A 19,759-nucleotide genomic window follows, 5' to 3' on the forward strand; every position below is an offset into this window, starting at 1 on the left:
ACACACAGAAACTCTAATGCAGGAACAAGGGAAGGACGAAAATGGCAATGAAGATATTTGGCGGATTCTTCAGATGCCAACGGTTAAGACCTAACCCGGTTTTAAAGACACAGGGAGCAGAGTCTATACACAATCAGGGGTTGTGTAGACACATGGGACAATGGCAGCTAGTGGCCAACAGAAAGAAAGATCCAGAGGCAGCAGGCAGGCCTCCCCCACCTACCTTCCACATACCTATGAGGCAACAGGAGGCAGTCAGAGGCCCAGAGCCTTTGGGGAAGGGGCCATGGGTCTGAATCACATATTTCTACAACGGCTTTGTCATTTTTTAAAAAAAAATAGCACAATGGCACATTTTCACGATAGAGACTGGCTGAGACCCGACCCTCAGGAAGGAACACAATGTCAAGTTTCAGTCACGGCTCTAAGGCAGACGTTACAGCTTTTCACAGGGATGGAGACAGACACCTCAGCTCGCTGCGTGTCAGGGCGAGCGTGCATGACCCTCACAGCACCGTGGCCTGCACGACGATCTCGGGGTCCTCGATGTCCTTTTTGCTCTGGACCATCCTCAGCTCCAGCTGAGCCGGGCTGGGCTTCTGTCCTTCTCCTGCTTCAGCTGCAGAACACAGGGAAGATCAGAGCAGGTTGCATGGAACCTGAGCCATCCTTCCTCTTCCCACAGTTCTGAGTTCCTGCTTCAGGAAGGGCTCCACACTGCCCCCTGCTGCCTCACTTCTAACAGGCAGCAGGAGGCAGAGGCTGGGAGGCAGAGCTCCCCCTCCCTCTTGCCCACCTCTAGGCAGGGACTACCCCCAAGGAAGGCAGAGCACTGGCAGGTACCTTTTGCACACCGGATGGTCCTCTGCAGGACGTGCTGCATGGCAGACACTGTTTTCTCACAGGCCACCTGTGGAGAGGACAGAGGCTGTGGCCTACCTGCTGAGCATCTCAGTTGCCAGGGAGCTGGCCTCACTGTCCCTCACACCCACACTGGACACCACTGGGCTCTTACTGGCCTGACTGCAGGATAGCCCCCACTCAGATGCTTCTGCATCAGGCTGTACCTGGAGGGTCCCCATAACACATGCTAGAGGCTAGGCCCTCTACCTGGGGTGCTATTGGAGGGATGACAGCTTCTGGAGGTGGGGCCTGATGGGAGGTCTTTGCTTCCTGGATCCCACCATGATGCATAGCTACAGGTCTCAAAGCAACAAGGCAAGCTCATATGGGGCAGACATTTCTGAGACCTTTCCTCTTTATAAAGAATCTCAGGTATTTTGTTACAGCAGTGGAGAGAGAGCCAGGCAGGTACTGTATGCTAATTAACTACTTCCCTGTGGACTGAGATGCATCATTGGATGGGTCATCGTTGATCTTGGGACTTGTCAATTTTGGGCACACCTGGCACACAGCAGGCGCTTAACTACAATTCCTGGGATTAATTAGTTTTAGACTGTAAAAAGGAAAGAGCTCTGGCCCACCCTGCGCTCATGGCCTGAGGCCTGGGGGACTCTGCTAATACCCAGACACTCGAGTTCCCTGACAGGGATTGGAAGAGCCAGGGTTGGACTTTAGAGCCCCACAGTGAGGCTTCTCTGGATGAGAGCTGCCAAACTTCTGCTGCTCTGTACAAAGGAACCCCGACTGCTGCCAATTAAACAGGGCAAGTCTGGCTTGCCCTGAGGGAGGCAGGAGGCAGAGAGCCACTACAGGGAAAAGGGAGTGAGCATGCTAGGCTTAAATTCGGGGTTTTCAAAGGACTCCACACTTGAGAGCCTGTCTCCCTCTCCATCATAAAGACAAGGAGTCAGAGCTGTGGTCAGACCTGGGTAGGAGGGTGTTGGGACAGACCAGGGAACTCACTTCAGGTCCTCACATCTAACTGCCTCCTCTAGGAGACTGCTGATCCTCTCTTCCCCCTCCCAGTCTAACGGAAGGGCAGCCCTCACCCAGCTATGCAACCATGTCCTTCACAGTGAGGGACATCAAGGCTGTGGGTAGCCATCTGCAGTGCTTGGACAGTCCAGTGTCAGTGTAGGGACTGTTCCAACTTTGCATGCTTTTTGTATTTGCTATGCTCGGATGGAACCCAGGCTTTGTGTGTGCATGGTAACTGCTCCACTGAGCCATGAGCCCAGCCCTTGTGACTCTGCCTTCAACAGCACTGGAGGGGGACATACTTGCTTTGAGCTGCTGTGGAGGAAGGGAAGGGACCTGCTGCTTGGTCACATCCTGCAGCATTTCTGCTCACAGGCCAGGAGATCTCAGATGGAAGGACACAGCCTTAAGGAAACGCCTCTGCCCTTCTGAGGTGCACACTGAACTGCATACCATACAAGAAAAGCACCAGCATGATCCCCGCAAAACAGCTCGGTCCCACCTGGGATTGATATGGCTGGGGTGGACCCCTGGCACTAACTTTGTCTTACCTTCACACAAGAATGTGTGGTATGACCACACAAGAGATGGTCATACAGACAACCATTTAAAGACCCAATTCCAGGACAGGATTGAGGGGGGAAAGGACTACCTCAGTGTGGATTTTCAGCTCACTACCCTTTTCCCCCACGTCACTGTTAAGTGAGTGTGGCACTGGCTATATACATTGCATGAAACAATCCAGACTGGACTACACATTGGAAATTTTGTGGTGTGGATACTGGAAATATGGGTTCTTACACACACACACACAACACACACACAGAGAGAGAGAGAGAGAGAGAGAGAGAGAGAGAGAGAGAGAGAGAGAGAGAGAGAGACTATAAGAATATGTTTTCAGTTTAATCCCAGATATGGAATATGGGTTGCTTCAGATGGTCTGCAGCAGGTGATTATGATTTGCCCCAAGCTCTAGCAGAGACATGCTTTTGCCAGCTGCAGATGGTTTCTGTGATTGTATGCCATTTCGAATTCTGGGAACTTTTCAGAAGGTATGAAAATGCTAGGGACCCAAGAGGCAAATTCGTGATTAGTGGATCACAAGGATTCTTTATGGCTTGTTAGTGGTTGTGCTCAGAAAAGAAAAAAGAAATTAGATTTCAAGATCTCTCTCTAACCTCAATCCCATTCTCTCCTCTCCAATGTTAGAGGGTAAAACCAGGGGGATAAAGAGTACAATAAAGAAGACCCCCACAAAGTAGCAAAGACAGCTAGAGAAGTCAACAAGGAGGTACCTGAAAGGCTCCATGGACCCAGGAAGTGAACGGTGGTTTCTGTCTTTTAATTACTTTTTACACTCTGAGGGTAAAAACCCAGGTTGAAGGCATGCACTGGACCTACACCCTGAGCTCCCTGTATTCCAACTTTATAATCCAAGCCCCTGAGGTTCCATGACATCACTTCCCAAAAATGGGATGCATGGCAAGAGACTGACAGGGTGGCTTCTGGGCCCATGGTCAGCGGTACCCTCCCACAGACACTTCAGGCCCAGGCCCCACTAACCTGCTCATCTGTCTGAAGTACAGTACACTATCTCCACACCAGGAGAGCAGAGGGAATTGTGGGGAGGAGCAAACAGGTACAACTGACCTTGAGATTGTCTGGGTGCTTGTGTGTCCACGCCAGAAGCATGGCGGCGAAGAGGTCCCCGGTGCCCACAAAGACAGCGTCCACCTTGTGCATCTCCAGCCTGATACGCTGGGTCACCGTGGAGCCATCTGGCTTCCCTGGGGAAGGACATAAGCCAGGTCACTGAGTCTGAGACTTCTCAGCCAGACAAGGGTCACCCCTACAGTAAGAACCTGTCAGCCCACTTGTCCCCACTTCTCTGAGGTAACAGGAAGGTCAGCACTGCCCATCCTTCAGAAGGTCACATACAGGTGGTGTGGCATCTTTCAGTAGCTCTGGGACTCCATGTGACAGGACTGTCATTACCAACCCCCACTGCCTCCACTGTCCCAAGGGGAGTGAAACACTGGTCCCTAGAAGATGACACCAGCACAGTGGTACACACTCAGTGTGCCAGGGACTGCCTGAATGCACTAGTGTGTGTGTTCACGCATGTGTGCAATGCAGTAACATTCAGACACACATCCCTACACCCTTCTGCATCCAGAATGCTCACTGGAGCAATGGGTGTGAACTTGGGGATCCTGTCAGCCTGTGGCTCAGCTCTGTGCATTGTAACACTGTTCAAACAATTCACTCAGGTGCTGCTTGTATAAGCAATCACCACAGCCCAACAGATATCTTCACCCTCTGACCACTTGGGCTGCAGAAGCCAGACACAGCTGGCCTCTGGAATAGGCCACAGGATGGTAGCTCAGGAGACATGAGAACTTGCTAATTCAAGCACTGCATGGATACCTGAGCATCCAGTGACTGAGGGGTGGGAGAGTCTGTCATGTCCCCAGTACCCCATCCAGCCCCATCTGGCTCCACAGAGGCCTATCTTGAGCCTGTCTTTGGTCTGCCTGACTCTCCTGAGGGGCAAAAGGAACTCCCCCCCCCCCGCCCCTTGCTGACCAAGCATGAGCTTCTCTCTACTGAGCCCCAAGCATCCTCTGACGCCTGAATGCCATGAGCTACATAGACCAATGGGCCCAGGAGCACAAGAGCAGATGGGACAGGCACTTACTCATCCTCTGGCTGCCCAGCGCGATCAGGTAGTCGTTGCCCTGTGGGGAGGGCAGGTCAGAGCTGGTGATGACCACAGTGTCAGGACCCATACAGTGCAGCAAGTCCATCACCTGCGGGCAGCAAAGGAGAGTGTCAGCACATCCACACACCGTGGCTCTTCCTGATGGTCAAGCTTCCCAAGAGACAGGAAGACAGGCCCTGGTAGGCCACTGTCCTCTCTACAAGTAGAGACTGAGCAGCCAGGCATGCCCAGAATGCTTGATGGGCTTCCAGAGAACCTGGAACGTTGCAGACACAAAGCCAAGCCAGGCCACAGCCACCTTCAGCCATACCACTGAGAGTCAAGAGTGGAGAATGAGGAAGCTTGGGGAACGCACCAGAGTCCCAGCATGAACTTGGTATGTAGACCAGGCTGGTCCTAAACTCAAAGAGATTTCACTGCACCTTTCTTTTAAGTACTGTGAGCTAGGACACCTGGCTAAAACTGGTTTAAACCTGACAGATGCAGTGTGAACTTAGGCACCTCCCACTCACAGAAGACCACAAACTTCTATACCTTACAAACTGTAGTGTCTAAGGACACAGAGTTGACAGAGTGGCCACACTGGTGTGTGGAGCTGCTCACACTGAAGCTACCCATCATGGGGTTGGAGAGATGGAGCAGCACTTAAGAGCACTACCTGCCTTGCAGAGGCCTCAGGGTTAGTTACTAACACCAACATGGTGGCTCACAACTGTCCTTAACTCTAGTGCCAAGGGATCTGATACCCTCTTCTGCCTCTGAGGATACAAGACACACATGGTACACACACATACAGGAAAACACTCACACTTAAGCTACAGATAGGTAAGTCCCAGATAGGTAGCTCCCAGGCCAAGTGAGGAGCTGTCACCACACGTTCCTGGGTGGCTCTTTCCTGGCAGCTGCTTGTTCTGGGTAGGATGGTGTGGACTGAAGGTAACCAGAACAGTGTTGGAACATGATGGTGACTCAGGTGGCTGGCACACTGTGGGCTGTGCAGCTCAATTAATGAGATTATGTTTGGAGCTCACACAGTCCCTGGCAAACAGCAGACACTCACTACACACACACACACACACACACACACACAGTGATTGCTCTGGGATGATTTGTGAAAAAAGTGTAAGCTGAGGCCACAGCTGAGTGGGCAGCAGAGTCAGAATCTTAGAAGGATGACTTCTGTCCTATAAAGCATGGTGACAGTAGGCTGAGTCACTAGGCAGCTGAGGCCATGAGTCAATATCACACAGCAGAAGAAGCTGGAGGTGAAAGGCAGGACCTCTGGGGCCACAGAGGGGGTATACCCTGCCTGCCCCTGCAGGTTGGACTTTCAGACCCCAGAGCTGTAAGAGTACTCTGCTATGGCAGCGGCAGGTCGCAGACATATGGTGGACTGAGAGTAGAGCTGACAGAGGTATCAGTCAGTGACAAGTTGTTTTTATCACACCCGGGGTCAGAGGTCAGTATCCCTCAGATGCTCATCCCTTCCTGAAGACAGGGTCTGTCTCCTTCCCGTGAGTAGGGCTGTGTGCGAAGCTCTCCTTACCTCGAATGCTTCTTCCTGGCTGTGGATCTTTCTGCCACTCAGCAACCTGGAACCCAGACGGGAGGGGTGAGCCAGACTCTACAGTACAGCCATGCTGAAGCCTGACCTACATCCCCACAGGGAGCCATCACAGTACCTACTGGCCATGAGAACCAGGTGAGCCCTGAAGGTAAGAGCTGGGAATGTCAAGGTTAAAGTATGTGATAGGAAAATTGTATACATGGTAAGATTCCAGACTGTGTTGAACCCTATAGAGGACTGTAGTTAGGAACAGTACCTACAACCCACACAGCTCCTGCAGGTAACCAATATCCGAGGGTCAGAATGACCAGCACTCCCCACCTGCCTGCCTTGGCCTGCAGGTTTTTGGTTTTGTGTTTTTGGAAGCTGGCTCTTTAGCAAATCAGGGTCATGTGTGCTGAGCTCTGAGAGACCTGGGGCCCGCAGCTCCACCTGAGAATCCCAGCCACATCAGCCCTCAGCTGGACATGGATGACCTCCTCTTTCCCTCCTTGGAGCATCTCACCAGCAGGGAGCAACTCTGGGCCAACAGATCATGGACCAAGAATGAGAGGGAAGAGTGCATGCCATTCCCGACAGGCAGTGGACCCAGTGCAGGGTCAGGGTCCAGGTTTACAGGCAAGGGTGACATGATCAGTCTAGTGCAGGCCAGGCTTTCTAAGGGCCACCTAGGGGCATGAGGGGCAGATGTGGGGTTGCCAGGGCACATGTGACATATGCAGGGCTCCCGGGCATCTGGTCCTTCTGGCCATGTGGTTACTTACTCAGCCTCAAACTGGTTGGGAGTGATGATGTCTGCCACCGGAACCACTTTGTCCCTGTACACGGGAAGCAGGTCCTGGGGCACATACTGGAGAGCACAGGAGACAAAGGAGGAGGCTCACTCACATGGAAGGAGACCAGCGGGACAATCGCAAAGCCCAAATCCCGAGGGGACACCTGACATTGCCACCATGAGGAAATACACAACTCAGGACCCGCAGGCCCGAGTCCGGGGTGACAGGGACAGAGAAGGGTGTCACCAAGGAAGAGAAGGGCCTGGGGCAAAAGGGGAGGGCCTCAGCTCACCAGAACCAAGAAGGGAGGAAGGGAGACAGGGAGCTAAACCCAGGACAGCACAGAATGACTTAGGCAACAACAGGCCCTCAGGCTCTGCCAGCTGGGACCAGGGCCCACCTAGCTCTGGTAGCCTGAGTTCTGGGGTGTCTCATCCCCATGGAAGACATGCCTGTGACCCAACCCACTCCTGGTCATCTCATTGTTGATTTAAGTTATTAGTGAAAAATTCCACAAAACAGTACCTCTTCCCCACCCAAGCCCCATTTGGGTTCTTACTCTGTAGCCCAGGCTGGCCTAGAACTCACAGCAATCCTGTTTCCTTTCCAAGTCCTGATAAGATCACATCTTTATGCTGAAGATGGACCCAGGGCCCTCTGCTTGTCGTGCAAGCATTGTCTCTACCTCCAAGTTCCTTTTTTAAAAATTTGGATTCAGGCTGGCCTCAATCCTGCCCCAGCCCCCAAGTAGCTAGGATTACAGATGCCCACTGTCTGGTTCCTGACACCCAAGTCCTACATGATTTGGAAATAACTGCTCCCATGATGCTTTGCAGCGCTGGTGTGTGGTCCAGGGTTCCAATCTCTGCCTTTCCACTTAACCTGGAGGCCCAGGGTCCGACCCAGATGGACGCCTGCAGACTGGCCCAAACTCAATAGATTGAGCCACCCACCCAACACAACCCCTAGCCTCTGGTCTGAACTTTCCATTAAGTTCTTAGATAATTGTGTTTGGTGGCTGGTGCACATCTCAGTGGCAGAGTATGTGGCTAGTATGTGAGAGGCCCTGAGTTTGGGCCCCATGATGCCTCCTCTGGACAGAGGAGTACTGTCCTACAGTCAAGGGTAAAAGGCTAACCCCCCCTCCCTGCTAGAGCCTTCAATCAAGCTTTCAGAGAAAACCACCCACAACAGGAGAAACTTGTAGGACATTCGCTTCAGTGTCCACACATGGAAGCTTACTAAACAGCTTGCCCACTGCTGACAGACCGCCTATGGCTGCCGTGGGACACATGGGTAGCCTATGCAGGCACAGATGGTACACTCCTACCACACTGGTTTACCCAGGAAGGGGACCCTCACTTGGTGACAGATGACAGACCACAGATAAACAGCGGTGTGAGTCCACTACTCACCATGGAGCCTTCCCCGTTCCACTTGTCTCCCATCACAGGGTCACACACTGCAGGGACAGAACATCTGGTCAGCAGCTGCTATGGCTCAGGGTCTCAGGGTGTAATCCAGGATAGCCCTAGACCCTCCAGGATAGCCCTAGACCCATAGTCTTCCTGCCTCAGCCTCCCATGTAACTGAGAATACAGGCATGCCCATCTGGTAGCCTGGATAATACCCCCATGCTATGCAGACAAACTAGATATGATGTCCCCACCTTGTCACCACCCACCACAACAGTTTACCCTGCCTGGGCTATCAACCCAACCTCAACCTTTAAGATTAGAGCCTTTAGTCCCAGCACTTGGGAGGCAGAGGCAGGCAGATTTCTGAGTTCAAGGCCAGCCTGTTCTACAGAGTGAGTTGGGAGACAGCCAGGGCTACATAGAGAAACCCTGTCTCAAAAAAAAAAAATTAGATCTCTTGACTCTTGGGCACCCCAAGGCCTTCATCCATAATTATCCCCTCCCTTCTCATACCTTCCATGTGAAACGGCACCCCAAGGCCTTCATCCATAATTATCCCCTCCCTTCTCATACCTTCCATGTGAAACAATAGGTAGTGTCACCCTGACACACTTCCTGAAAAACAATCCTCCTGATGGCTAGCCCACAGGCTTCTCCCTAGAGGTCTCATGAGTCAAATAAGAGGTAAGCAGGAAGAGGGGTGGCCCAAAGATAGGAGGCAGACTGTTCCCCTCTCCACTAGGAGCAGCGTAACGGGGTCCACTAACCATACACGAGTCGAGAGTTCTGTTGCTTCAGCTCCTGCACAATGTCCACTACCATGGCCAGGAAGGATGTGTCTCTCGTGTAACCTTTGGAGGAAAAGAATGCAAATTTATCCACTCAAAACAGGGCACAGTGACACCAGACCATCTCCTGTCATGAATACCATCACATGAAGCATGCATCTGCATAGGGACAGGCCAGATGCTGCATCTAGGTGATACAGTATGTTCCCAGGTCTGTACCCGTGCAGGGGAAGACAGGAGGATCCCAGAAGTATGCGAGGTGCATCGATGGATGGGAGGATAGATAACTGTCAAGTAATGGGCTTCCAAAAAATGTTTATTTTATATGTGTGTGTGTGCCTGACTGTATGTCTATACACCACGTGTGGGCATGTGCCCTCAGAAGTAAGGAGATGGTGTCAGAACTCCTGGGGCTGGGAACTGACCCTGGGTCCTCTTCAAGAGTGGTAAGTGCTCTTAACCACTGAGCCATCTCCCTAGCTCCCGTGTCTCTCTAAACGTTTTTATTGTGAGGTTGGTGAGTTGGCTCTGTGGTCAAGAGCTGTTCTGCCACAAGTCCTAAGTTCAGTTCCCAGGATCTACACGACAGATCCCAGCTGTCTACAACTGTAGACCCACCAGATCCAATGCCATCTTCCAGTGTGCACAAAACATCTCCATACATTAAAAATACACAGCTAAATATAAATTATCGGAGGCAGGGTCTCACTCCGAAGCTCTGCCTCATCTAGAACTCACTGTGTAGACCAGGCTGCTGCCATAGACTAACTCAGAGTGCTGGGATTTTAGGTGTGTGCCACAGTATCCAGACAAAACAGGGCAGATAACGATTTACAGAAAGCTAAGACTGACCCAGTGGGGATGCCTGCTGTGAAATCTAAAATCCAAAATCAATCCCTGCAACCAACATGGTGGAGAGACCTCCACACCCATGTTGTGGCACCATGTGTGCAACTGTCATACAACTGACATACACATGCACACGTGTGTACATAAACACACAGCATAATAGATTAATAGGTTGTAAAATAAATACAACCAGAAACATAACAGATGACTTCTGGGTAGCATTATTTCACCCTCAAACTGGGGTGGAGTGTGGGAAGGGGGAGATGAAGAACTGCTAACAGCTCATGAAGGCGCTGGTGCCAAGACAACCCAAGAAAGAGGCAGGAATGAAAGAGGATGCTGCTAAGGTGTGTTAGTGCCTAGGGTACACTATTACCTTCCAGAAGGAAGGCAGGAACCCGGGAAGAGCCCAGCAAGGGGAATCTGGGCCTATCCCTGTCACCAGCAGGATGGGAACCCTGCCCCAGGACCTTCAGGACGCTCACCAGTGAGCACGTAGTCATACTTGTTGACACCGTTCACCTTGAGGCCTTCATACAGATCATGCAGTTCCTGGGATTTCAGCACCTGCCCCTTCCAATGGGCATAGCCTGCAGGAAGAAAACACGCTAAGTGTGGATGAGGGGAGCCCAGGCTTCTCTGGTGGCCATCTCAGCTGATGACAGCCAGATCCCCTCCTTGAGGAGACCCAGTGAGCTGGTCTTCTAAGGGGTGGCCTTGACCTCAGACTGGATACTCTGGGCCCAGTGCCTCAGTAGGATCCTAACAGCCAAACCAACGCTGATTCTACACTGTGGGGGCTGAACACTGGTCTGTACCCTCCCAAGCCTGGTTCCTATCAAATCAGTCCGGGACAGTAGAGACCCAGTGTCCCAGGAGATGGGACATGGATAGGAAGTCATGGGCACACAATTCGTTATTTCTCTATTCAACACATCTCAGGGCAGCCCACACGGTCCCTACCCCTGAGCCCAGTTTGGTTCCCAGTCTCCTCTTATGTGTTTCTAGCCAAAGGTAAGCTGCTGGGTCACAGTCACCTGACACCCCTGGCAGGTAAGGGCTCACCCTGTCCCCTCCCACTCTTTCTCTCTCTCCCACAAATTAAATCCCTGCCAAAATATGTCTTGGGTCAAATCTACCAAGGGACAAGCATGAATAAGAAGAAATGAGTCTGGCCAAGATATACAACCTGCCCTTCTGCTTGATGTGGCCCAGGACCCCAGGTATCTGGGACCCTTCTTGAGATGGAGAACACCTGGGCACCCACTCTACAGAAATATAGATGCCATGTGGGGCCAACCACTGATACCCTGAATATCACCAAAGCATCTCCGGCCTTCCGGGTACACACACAGCCCCGCTAAGGTTCTCAGGTGTTTCCAGTGCCCATGGAGCACCAACTGGAGCACAGCATGACTGTGATCCCCCATGTCATGGCAGTGATCCCACCCAGAATGATGGTGATCCCACACAGCATGCACTTAGAACTAAATTCACCCCCACTGCTCAACATCCAAGCCATCTCATTTAAACACACATAACAGTGCTCAAAGCAGCAGTAAGAGTCCATGGGGGCCACCCAGTTCACTGGAGGCCCTGGGCCATCTGGGACTTCAAAGGCACAGGCACCAGTACTGAGCAGCCAGCGACCATGGAGGCCCACTCTCAGCTCCTGAGGCTCCCATCTTCCCTCCCTGTCTAAAACCCATTACACTCAGAAGTGTGCTAAATTCTCTGAGACTTTACATCCTGCTGGTGACCAGCTGGGCTGCTCTGGGACACTTTGAGCTCCCAAAGTCCCCTTTGTGCTCAGAACAATGTCAGGACAGGCACTATTAAACACCAGAGTGGCTTTGTTCTCTTGCCAGCACAGAGAACAGGAGAGCTACACTCACCATGGACTCCAGAGGCCACAGGTCAGGGCTGTGGGGAGCTCATACTTATACCAAACAATTCAAGTGGCTTCTGAGTACAGTTCCCTTTAGCAATAAGCAGTGCTGTCTTTGGGTTCCCAGAACACACACACACACACACACACACACACACACACACACTTCCCCTGGTGCTGGTGCTGAGTCTAGACCCACATGGGGCTCTCCCATGCACAAGGTTTTGCAGTGGAAAAGCACACAAGCATGCAGGTCACCAGCTGACTACAGCAGGACACAGTGGCACACGCTGAGACTTACCTGTTCAGCTTCCCTGCCACAGCAGGTGCCATGACTGCCAGGTTAGCACAGGAGGAAGCTGAGGCAAAGAGAGGTTTCCCATCTGCCAGCTCCAGAACAGTGGGCATGCAAATCAGCATGGTGTGAGGGTGTGAGGGTATGCCCTGCACAGAGTGGTCCTTCTGGGACCCATCCCCCAACCCCCACCCACCTCAAGGAGTGGCAAATTCCCCCCCAGGGCCAGGTTACAGGCCATGTTCAGGTCTGCCATGGTGACCACCTTGAAATCCTACCTGCATGGTTTGAAAACTGCACAGAGTTCACGGCATCAACCTCAAATCCCAAAACCTGCAGGACAAGAAGAAGAGTGTGACAGTGTCTTTTGTGACCCCCTAAAACCCAGAGCACAGGTCCCCTCCATGACTAGAGTCCCAACTTGAAGAGGGTAACAAGGAGACCAGCCAGGGGGTAGATACCCCCAGGCAGGAGGGCCACAGGGTAGGAACCTGCCCAAGCCAACCAGATGTTTGCATTTCAGGGCCACACATGCCTGAACTTGGGTCTCCTTTGTTCAGTAACTCAGGAAAATTGCCCAAAAGGCCAGGGCGGAGACAGCCCCTCCCCCTTGCTTGGGTGCACTGAAGGATTCATGGAGCACCCCAGGGGGCTCACTGGTGGTCAAAGAACCCCCCTGTGTCCCCTCCCCTCCACAAGCATCTGTCTGTCCAGATTAGGAAACAAAGCCATGTTAGTCTCCAACTCACCCCTGATGGTATGAGAGCCAGACCCAGCTGGGCAGGTCAACTTAAGCAGTCTTACCACACCACAAACTCCAAGAGCTAGCAAACTCTTCCTCCTTCCTTGTCAACCAGAGAAAGAGCGTCTCAAGTCAGGGCTGAAGTCCCCAAGAACAACCTCATTGAGCCGCTTGCTGCTCTGAATGGCCTCTCATAAGGCTTATGGCAATCATCCAAAAGGGACACGCGGGCCTCCTGAGACACTGTGGGCAGAGGCTGAGTCTCCGTGTGGTCAGCTCTTCATCCTCAGCACCCAGCCGCTCACTAAACCAAGTTGAAGTTGTGGACCTCAGAGTCTACCTGAAGTCATCACTCAGTGTGAAAACCTTTTATTTTTTAAAAAAGAGGCCAAGCTGGGGTGATTATGCAGTCAGTATTGTATTCGGGAGCTTTCTCCCACAATTCCAGCTCTGGGCAGGATTCCTGAGTTTCAGTGTCCTGCCTAGCTTAATAGGTGAATTTCAGTCTGGTTATAGACTCTGTGTCTTGGCTCTGCCTCTCAGCCTAGCGTGGCCAGCAGGAGGCAGGGCTTCATGACCTGCCTATGAATGAGACTTGCAATTGGGTCAACTGGACAGCACTATCTGTGGAGAAGCCTCAGGCTGTCCCCGGAGGTAAAGCACCCCACTACAGCCTGTTAGACTTCTTCACTCCTACTGTTAGGGACACCAACGCCCCCAGAGGAGTGCAAGAGGCACCGAGGAAAGTGAAAGTCAAAACACAAGAAGGGAAGCTCGCCTTTCCAGCTTCATGCAGCCCTTGGCTGCCAGACCAGGCTCCTCCCCCTAGCCCTCTTGCAACCCTCAGGCCACGCCCCCGCCACGCCCCCTCCTCTCCAGCAGTGACGTGTCCTGTGCTAGGGTGGCTACGGTGGGCGAGTGATGCACATCCAGGAGCCCCTTGCCCGCCCCCACTGCTGCATCACCAAGCCTCCAGCAAAGAGGCACAGGCAGCCTGAAGCCTCGCACACAGACGTGGCTCACTTAGAGGAACAGCTCAGCTAATCTCTCCCAAGGAGGCGGAGCTGCTCAGCACAGCAGGAGCAGGGTGAGCTCTGGAATATTCCAGTGTGGTTCTTCCACACACAGGACAGAGAGGAGGGGGGGGGGGCGGGCTGAGCCTCACAGGTGTTTCCAGCCCTGGACAACCAGTCCCAGGCTGATGCTTAAACCTTTCACAGATGGGAATCAGCAAGCAGGCTGGGCAAGCATCTTGTGACTGCTGTCACCCTGAGCATTCTAACAGTCAAAAGTCACACATCCCTTCCTGCCTCCCACCACTGCTCACTGATCAGCCTCCCGACTCAGGCAAGCCACGCCCTCTGCTGTCCGTGCTGAACTGCTTCCAGACAGCTAGTATCACACACAGCATCTCCCTTCCTACCCAGCTCACTCCAGGTCCTGCATCCACCCCAACCTGGCTCACAGCACTGGCTGCCAGGATTACAGTGCTAGGCAGGCATAGCCAGGGACCATGTGTAGCTGCTGGGGTCTGCCTGTGTTGGGTTTGCACAGTGAAGAAGCCCTAAGGGCAGTGGGCTGTGCTGAGCTCACTGCTATAGCCTTAGGCCGACCTTGTCAGTGTGTGAGCCTGCCAGGTCACTCTGAGACTGGATAACCCAAATATACATTCTGGATGGTCACCGAGAAGCAAGAGGGACAGGAGATATCCCATTACCTCATCTCCCAGCTGGCCAGTTCTCACATCTGGCTCAGACAGCTGGGAGTGGCTGAGCTTCCGGAGGACTGACTGCCAAAACAGCAATCCTGACCCCATATGAGTTGCAAAATGTGGCCTTAGTTCACCCTAGAGGCCACTGCCTCAGAGCTCTGCCCCTGCTCTGGTCTAGGGTCACTCTACCATAGGGCGTCCTGCACACTGTCCCCAGAATGAACTCCCTTCATGTCCCAGAGTGAGTGGGGATAGGTTGGCTCTCACCCATGGGACCTCACAGCCACTGGGTGGGCCAAGCCTTGTCTGCCTCAGGGCTGTCCTCAGTTAAGCTATGCAAGAGACTGCTTTTCCTGGAGACAGGGTAAGCCAGGGCAGGAGAGGCATCTCCAGATGACTCCTCTGTCACAGCCACATGGCTCAGAAGACCACAGCCATATGCAGAGCTTGGGGACCTGAGTCCCTGCCACTTCCTTTCCTTTACAAAGGGACATCTAGACATCAAATCTGCAGCCTTTCTCTAGACCTTAAAACTTGGCCATTTTCAGATTGCTCTGAAGGCAGGGTACAGTCATCTCTGAAGGCAGATGGAATAGAAACACGAACCACACATACATATAAAAGGGGTGGGATGTGCTGGAGAGTTGGCTCAGTGGTTAAGAGCACTTGTTATTCTTGCAAAGGACCTCCTGGCATCCACATGGAGGCTCCCCACTTCCTCAGGTACTGTGCAAGCTCATGACAGATAAACATTCAGGCAAAGCACTCATACACACAAATCAAGAGAGAAAGAGAGAGAGAGAGAGAGAGAGAGAGAGAGAGAGAGAGAAACATGGTGGGAAATCGTTGTGCCAGGAAGGCTCAGCAGATACACACAGGACTCAGGCAGGAAGCCCACAGCACATGCATGTGCATTCCTGTGCATGCTCACACATGTGAGGACATGCTCACACATGCTCACACACCCTTAAGCTATTGAAGCTTGCCTCTTGCAGGAGGAAGTGGATAGAAGGTATACCTGGGGACAGGGGGATGTATTTATGTAAGAAATGCCCTGGGCTCTGTCCCCAGTAACATTTAACAAGGAAGCCAAGCATGGTGGCACACATCATTAATCCCCACACCTTTGGTCAGCCAGGCATACAAGAGGAGACATTGTTTTAAAAGGGAGGGAAGAGAGGACTAAGGGCAGAGGCTCAGTGTTAGTTAACACTCCCAGGGCCCTGGGCTCAGTCCTCAGAACTACAGACAACTAGGAAGCAAGACAAGGTGGTGCCCAGCAGATGGGAGGAGGCAACAAGAGACACTGGATTTCACCCTTGTCTTCCCTGCCCACCCTACAGGCTAGAGCCACACCAGCAGGAAATCCCCTCTTCCCAGGCACTCCCCTGAGGCAGAGCTGAGTGAGAAGGGGTTAGGGCAGGAGACCAGGAGCCTGTCCCCACTGTCCCTTTACCCTCTCCCTGCTCTGCAAATCTTGAATTATTCCACCTGGTAGCCACCTCCTGTGGCTCTGGTCACATGACACCCTTGGCCACTATAGCCTGGCCTGGGGCCAAGAAGCAGAAATGAAAACAGGGCAAGGTTCTGCTGCCTCCTTGGGGGTCTGTTTTTCCCAGGTGCCTGTGGGAGACTGGAAGGGTGAGCCCAGGAGACTCTGCAGGGAGCACTGGGGAGCCAGGGCTGATGGTCCAGGTGTGTGAGTCTGTGACACATGGCAGAAGCTAGAGAGTCCTCCCCAGCCACAGGCATAAGGCAGGCCCAGCAAGAGGGACTCTGGAAGTCCCAGTACCAGTTAATCTAGAGCTTGGTACGGGTCTGCAGGGGAGGTCCAGAAACATCCCCAGCTAGTCCTCTGGTGTGAATAGACAGCCACCTGATGGTGTGACCAGTGGGCACCTGGGTCAGTCTCAAGTCGGCCTCCTCTGCCAGGAGGCCTTCCAGGATTAGCAGTGGGACAAAGTTCAGGGACCCAGCCCAAGACTACCTTCTCCCTCTCTAGCTCTGCCTCCAATATTCAGTAATGTGAATGAGATTCCCCACTCCAGGTTGTCCAGTAAGAATATACACACCCTGCCTCCAGTGAGCACAGCTCCGGACTTGGGGGGTGTTCCTCTTGAAACAGCCGCTCAAAGACTGGACAGTGCTGGCCCCAGGCTACCACAGCCTCTGCCAGCGCCAGCCCCATTGTGCTCCCTGAGGCTTTTTATATTAGAGTGTCCTTCTCCATTTCTGTTTCCCCCTCCCTATCCAGGGCCCTGCAGGTGTGGTGAGTAGCAGAGTCCCACATGGACCAGTATGGAGTCCCAGGTCCTTAAGCACCACCTCTAGAGGTGAAAGCTAAGAAGAGCTCCCTTCATTTGTATTTGGAACCCCATAAATTCAACCTAAATAAGGACACTGAGTCCTTGGTGTAGTCTAGAGGACAGAGGCCAGGGGACCCAGGCACAGTGTGCTAGGTGGAGGAAGAGAACCAGCAAGTGGAAGAAGAGGCAAGCAATGCCAGATACAGGGCCTCACAGGCCTGCACACCTCTGCCCAAGGTGAAGAGACTGAAGCTCAGAGAGCAATGGTTAAAAGCATGAAGCACGGGCTAGAGAGATGGCTTCAGCAGTTAAGAGCACTGACTACTCTTCCAGAGGTCCTGAGTTCAATTCCCAGCAACCACATGGTGGCTCACAACCCTCTGTAATGGGATCTGATGCCCTCTTCTGGTGTTTGAAGACAACTACAATGTACTCATACACATAACATATATATAACAAGGAAAAAGCATGAAGCACCAGAGTGGTGCATTCTGGGTACAACAAGAATGGGTACACTAGACAGTGTGGGTGAACCTCTGCTTATCAACCAATAGGGGCTCAAACACTCAGCAACAGCCCTTGCCTACAGACGTTGATCTCCTATGTAGTACAATAACAATCATTTGCTCTATTTTTTTCTGGCAAGCATGACAGATTCAGGACAGCCCTCCATTGTCCTTAGATGCCATTCTGGCCACCTGTCTTCCTTCCAGATCCTTCCTGCATGTCCATGGTAGCCAGCTGTTCCACCCTAATATCTCCCAAGAGTCACTATAGTGGCTGGACAGGAGTGGAACGGGGAGCGGGGACCTGCCACCTTGCTAAGTAACCAGACAAAAAGGTACATTGCAGGAGGCCACCACCTGGATGCCCAGGCCAGCCCAACCTTCCTGCTGAATCAGCCAGGCAAGGAATCAGCCCGTCAGCCTGACATTGCCTCTGGCCCCCATTCTAACTAATGCCCACTGCACCCGGGTTCCCTCCAAGGGCAACCAACCGGTCACAAGCAGGAAGCACTCACTACCTGCTAGAAATGATCAGAGACAGCCTCATCCGTTACACACCTCACAGGAGAGAGGCTCTGGGAAGACGACAAGGCTACAGCCCTTCTAACAGGTTGTTTCCAAAGCCAAACTCAGCAAACTGTGCTGTCTCTTAGGAACAGAAGCAAGCGTGCGGTAGGCGCAGGGCGGTTCAAGCCCCATCTCAGCGGATGACAGACCACCCAAAGAGTGTTTCGGACCCAAGCGTGGCCCAGCCTCCTCCTTGATCCAAGTTCACAGAATGGGTAGGGGCACAATATAGATTTCAACAGAGAGCGAGAAACCACTAACCAATACGTCTACCAAGAGGCTCTTCGCGCTCCCGCAGGGAAGGATTCTCACAGCTCTGCATTTCAACGCCTCGGGGGAAACCCCCCCCCCGCCCACCGTTGGCCAGGCAGCCGGAAGCAACAGGGACCCTCAGGGGCTACCTTGTGCGCCACAGCCCGGCAGGGGGCTTCGTGCCACCTGCACCACCCCACTGTAAGCTCCCCAGGGTACTCCACGCCCCCGGCATGCGTGCGCCAGGATCTGTCCACAGCGCGCCCAGCGCGCGATGGGGATCCAAGGCTGGATGTATGGGGCCAAGGTCATTAGTCGAAGAAGGCCACCCAGCGAACCCGCAGACTCGCAAGCGAGAAGCCCGACCGGGTTACATAAGGAGTGGAGCGCATACCTGCAGAGGGAACATGGCCGCTCTGTTGCCCACGTAGCCGCGGACAACATGGCTCTGGATGGAGAGCACCCGGCATTCGCTCTCCATGCTGGGAAGCTTGTAGTGGCGCGTGGTCCAGACGGTGTCACGGGCTGGGGCTGCTCAGGCCGCTCGCTCGATCTCTGCTCCGAGTGCTTTAAGTACGCGCAGGCGCTGGGTTTGGTCGCGCTGCCCGCCTCCTCTGACCTCAACAGGCCGGCTGCTAACCCGCGAGTCCCGCGCAGCGAGAGGCGGGCTGAAGGCGGAGCCTCACGCAGGCCCCGCCCCTCCGGCCAAAGGGACCTGTAGAATCCAGCACCAGAGCTCCTCTGTGCTCCAGCACGTGAGCGCACAACCCCTTTTGCAGACCCGGGTCTGCATCAGCCGGCCCGCCTAGATCACACTTCCCAACGTGGTCCTTTCATCACACAGTGTTCCTCCTCCTTGGCCCGCGGCGCTGATCACCCCATGGGTGACACACCCAGGCGCTGCGGTCCAAAGAGGTCCCACTGAGCTGGCAGTGGTAGCGCACACCTTTAATCCCAGCACTTAATCCCAGAGGCAGAGGCAGGCGGATTTCTGAGTTCGAGGTCAGCCTGGTCTACAGAGTGACTTCCAGGACAGCCAAGGCTATGCAGAGAAACCCTGTCTCGAAAAACAAAAAAGAACCCCAGAGATCAGGAGGTCCCCTCCAGCCATGTGGCCTGCGTGGAATCCCAGACCCAGTAGGGCGCACAAGCATCTGATCTCAGGTCGCCCTGAGTAGAGTCGCTTTTCAACGCTTCTCTTCTCAACATACCCACCCAGCGATCATCTCAAGTCTGCTCAGAGCCACTCAGGGGGCAGGTCTGCACTGGTCTTCCCCTCCTGACTTCCACCAAGTCCTGTCAGTCCTAGGGAAAGCGCAGCTCTCTTCCTGTCCCATCTCCAGACCTGTGGTCATGGACACACCAGGTTCACAGATTAGTGGTACAGGCCAGCATGTAAAGTTTACAGTATCTTGATGGGAGTACTAGGGACCAGATCTGCTCTGAAGAGAAAGGAGGGACCCCACTGCTTCGGGAGCAGATCAGAAAGAG

General features: G+C 53.3%; 1 protein-coding gene across 1 annotated transcript; it reads right to left on the reverse strand.

Moving 5' to 3' along the window:
- Positions 1–304: 304 nt before the first annotated feature.
- Positions 305–18,891, reverse strand: LOC117701611 (pyridoxal kinase-like). The gene is made up of 11 exons (XM_034493189.2): positions 18,663–18,891; positions 12,463–12,517; positions 10,487–10,591; positions 9,132–9,215; positions 8,362–8,408; positions 6,935–7,020; positions 6,150–6,195; positions 4,580–4,691; positions 3,532–3,668; positions 844–910; positions 305–619 (listed from the first exon to the last, which is right to left on the reverse strand). Exons 1-11 carry the CDS (start codon positions 18,747–18,749, stop codon positions 507–509), a joined length of 939 nt encoding a protein of 312 aa, XP_034349080.1. The 5' UTR covers positions 18,750–18,891; the 3' UTR covers positions 305–506.
- Between the last annotated feature and the right edge of the window lie 868 nt (positions 18,892–19,759).

Source organism: Arvicanthis niloticus, unplaced genomic scaffold (genome assembly GCF_011762505.2).
Source record: "Arvicanthis niloticus isolate mArvNil1 unplaced genomic scaffold, mArvNil1.pat.X pat_scaffold_1472_arrow_ctg1, whole genome shotgun sequence".
In the NCBI taxonomy this organism is placed as follows: Eukaryota; Metazoa; Chordata; class Mammalia; order Rodentia; family Muridae; genus Arvicanthis; species Arvicanthis niloticus.

Bases quoted from the DNA above. Each gene is read 5' to 3' on its own strand.
- LOC117701611 (XM_034493189.2), bottom strand. From the start codon at position 18,749: ATGGAGAGCGAATGCCGGGTGCTCTCCATCCAGAGCCATGTTGTCCGC. The intron at 12,518-18,662 runs GTATGCGCTCCA...CTTGTCCTGCAG, and splicing joins CGGCCATGTTCCCTCTGCAG to GTTTTGGGATTTGAGGTTGA. The intron at 911-3,531 runs GTCAGTTGTACC...TCCTCTCCACAG, and splicing joins AGCACCCAGACAATCTCAAG to GTGGCCTGTGAGAAAACAGT.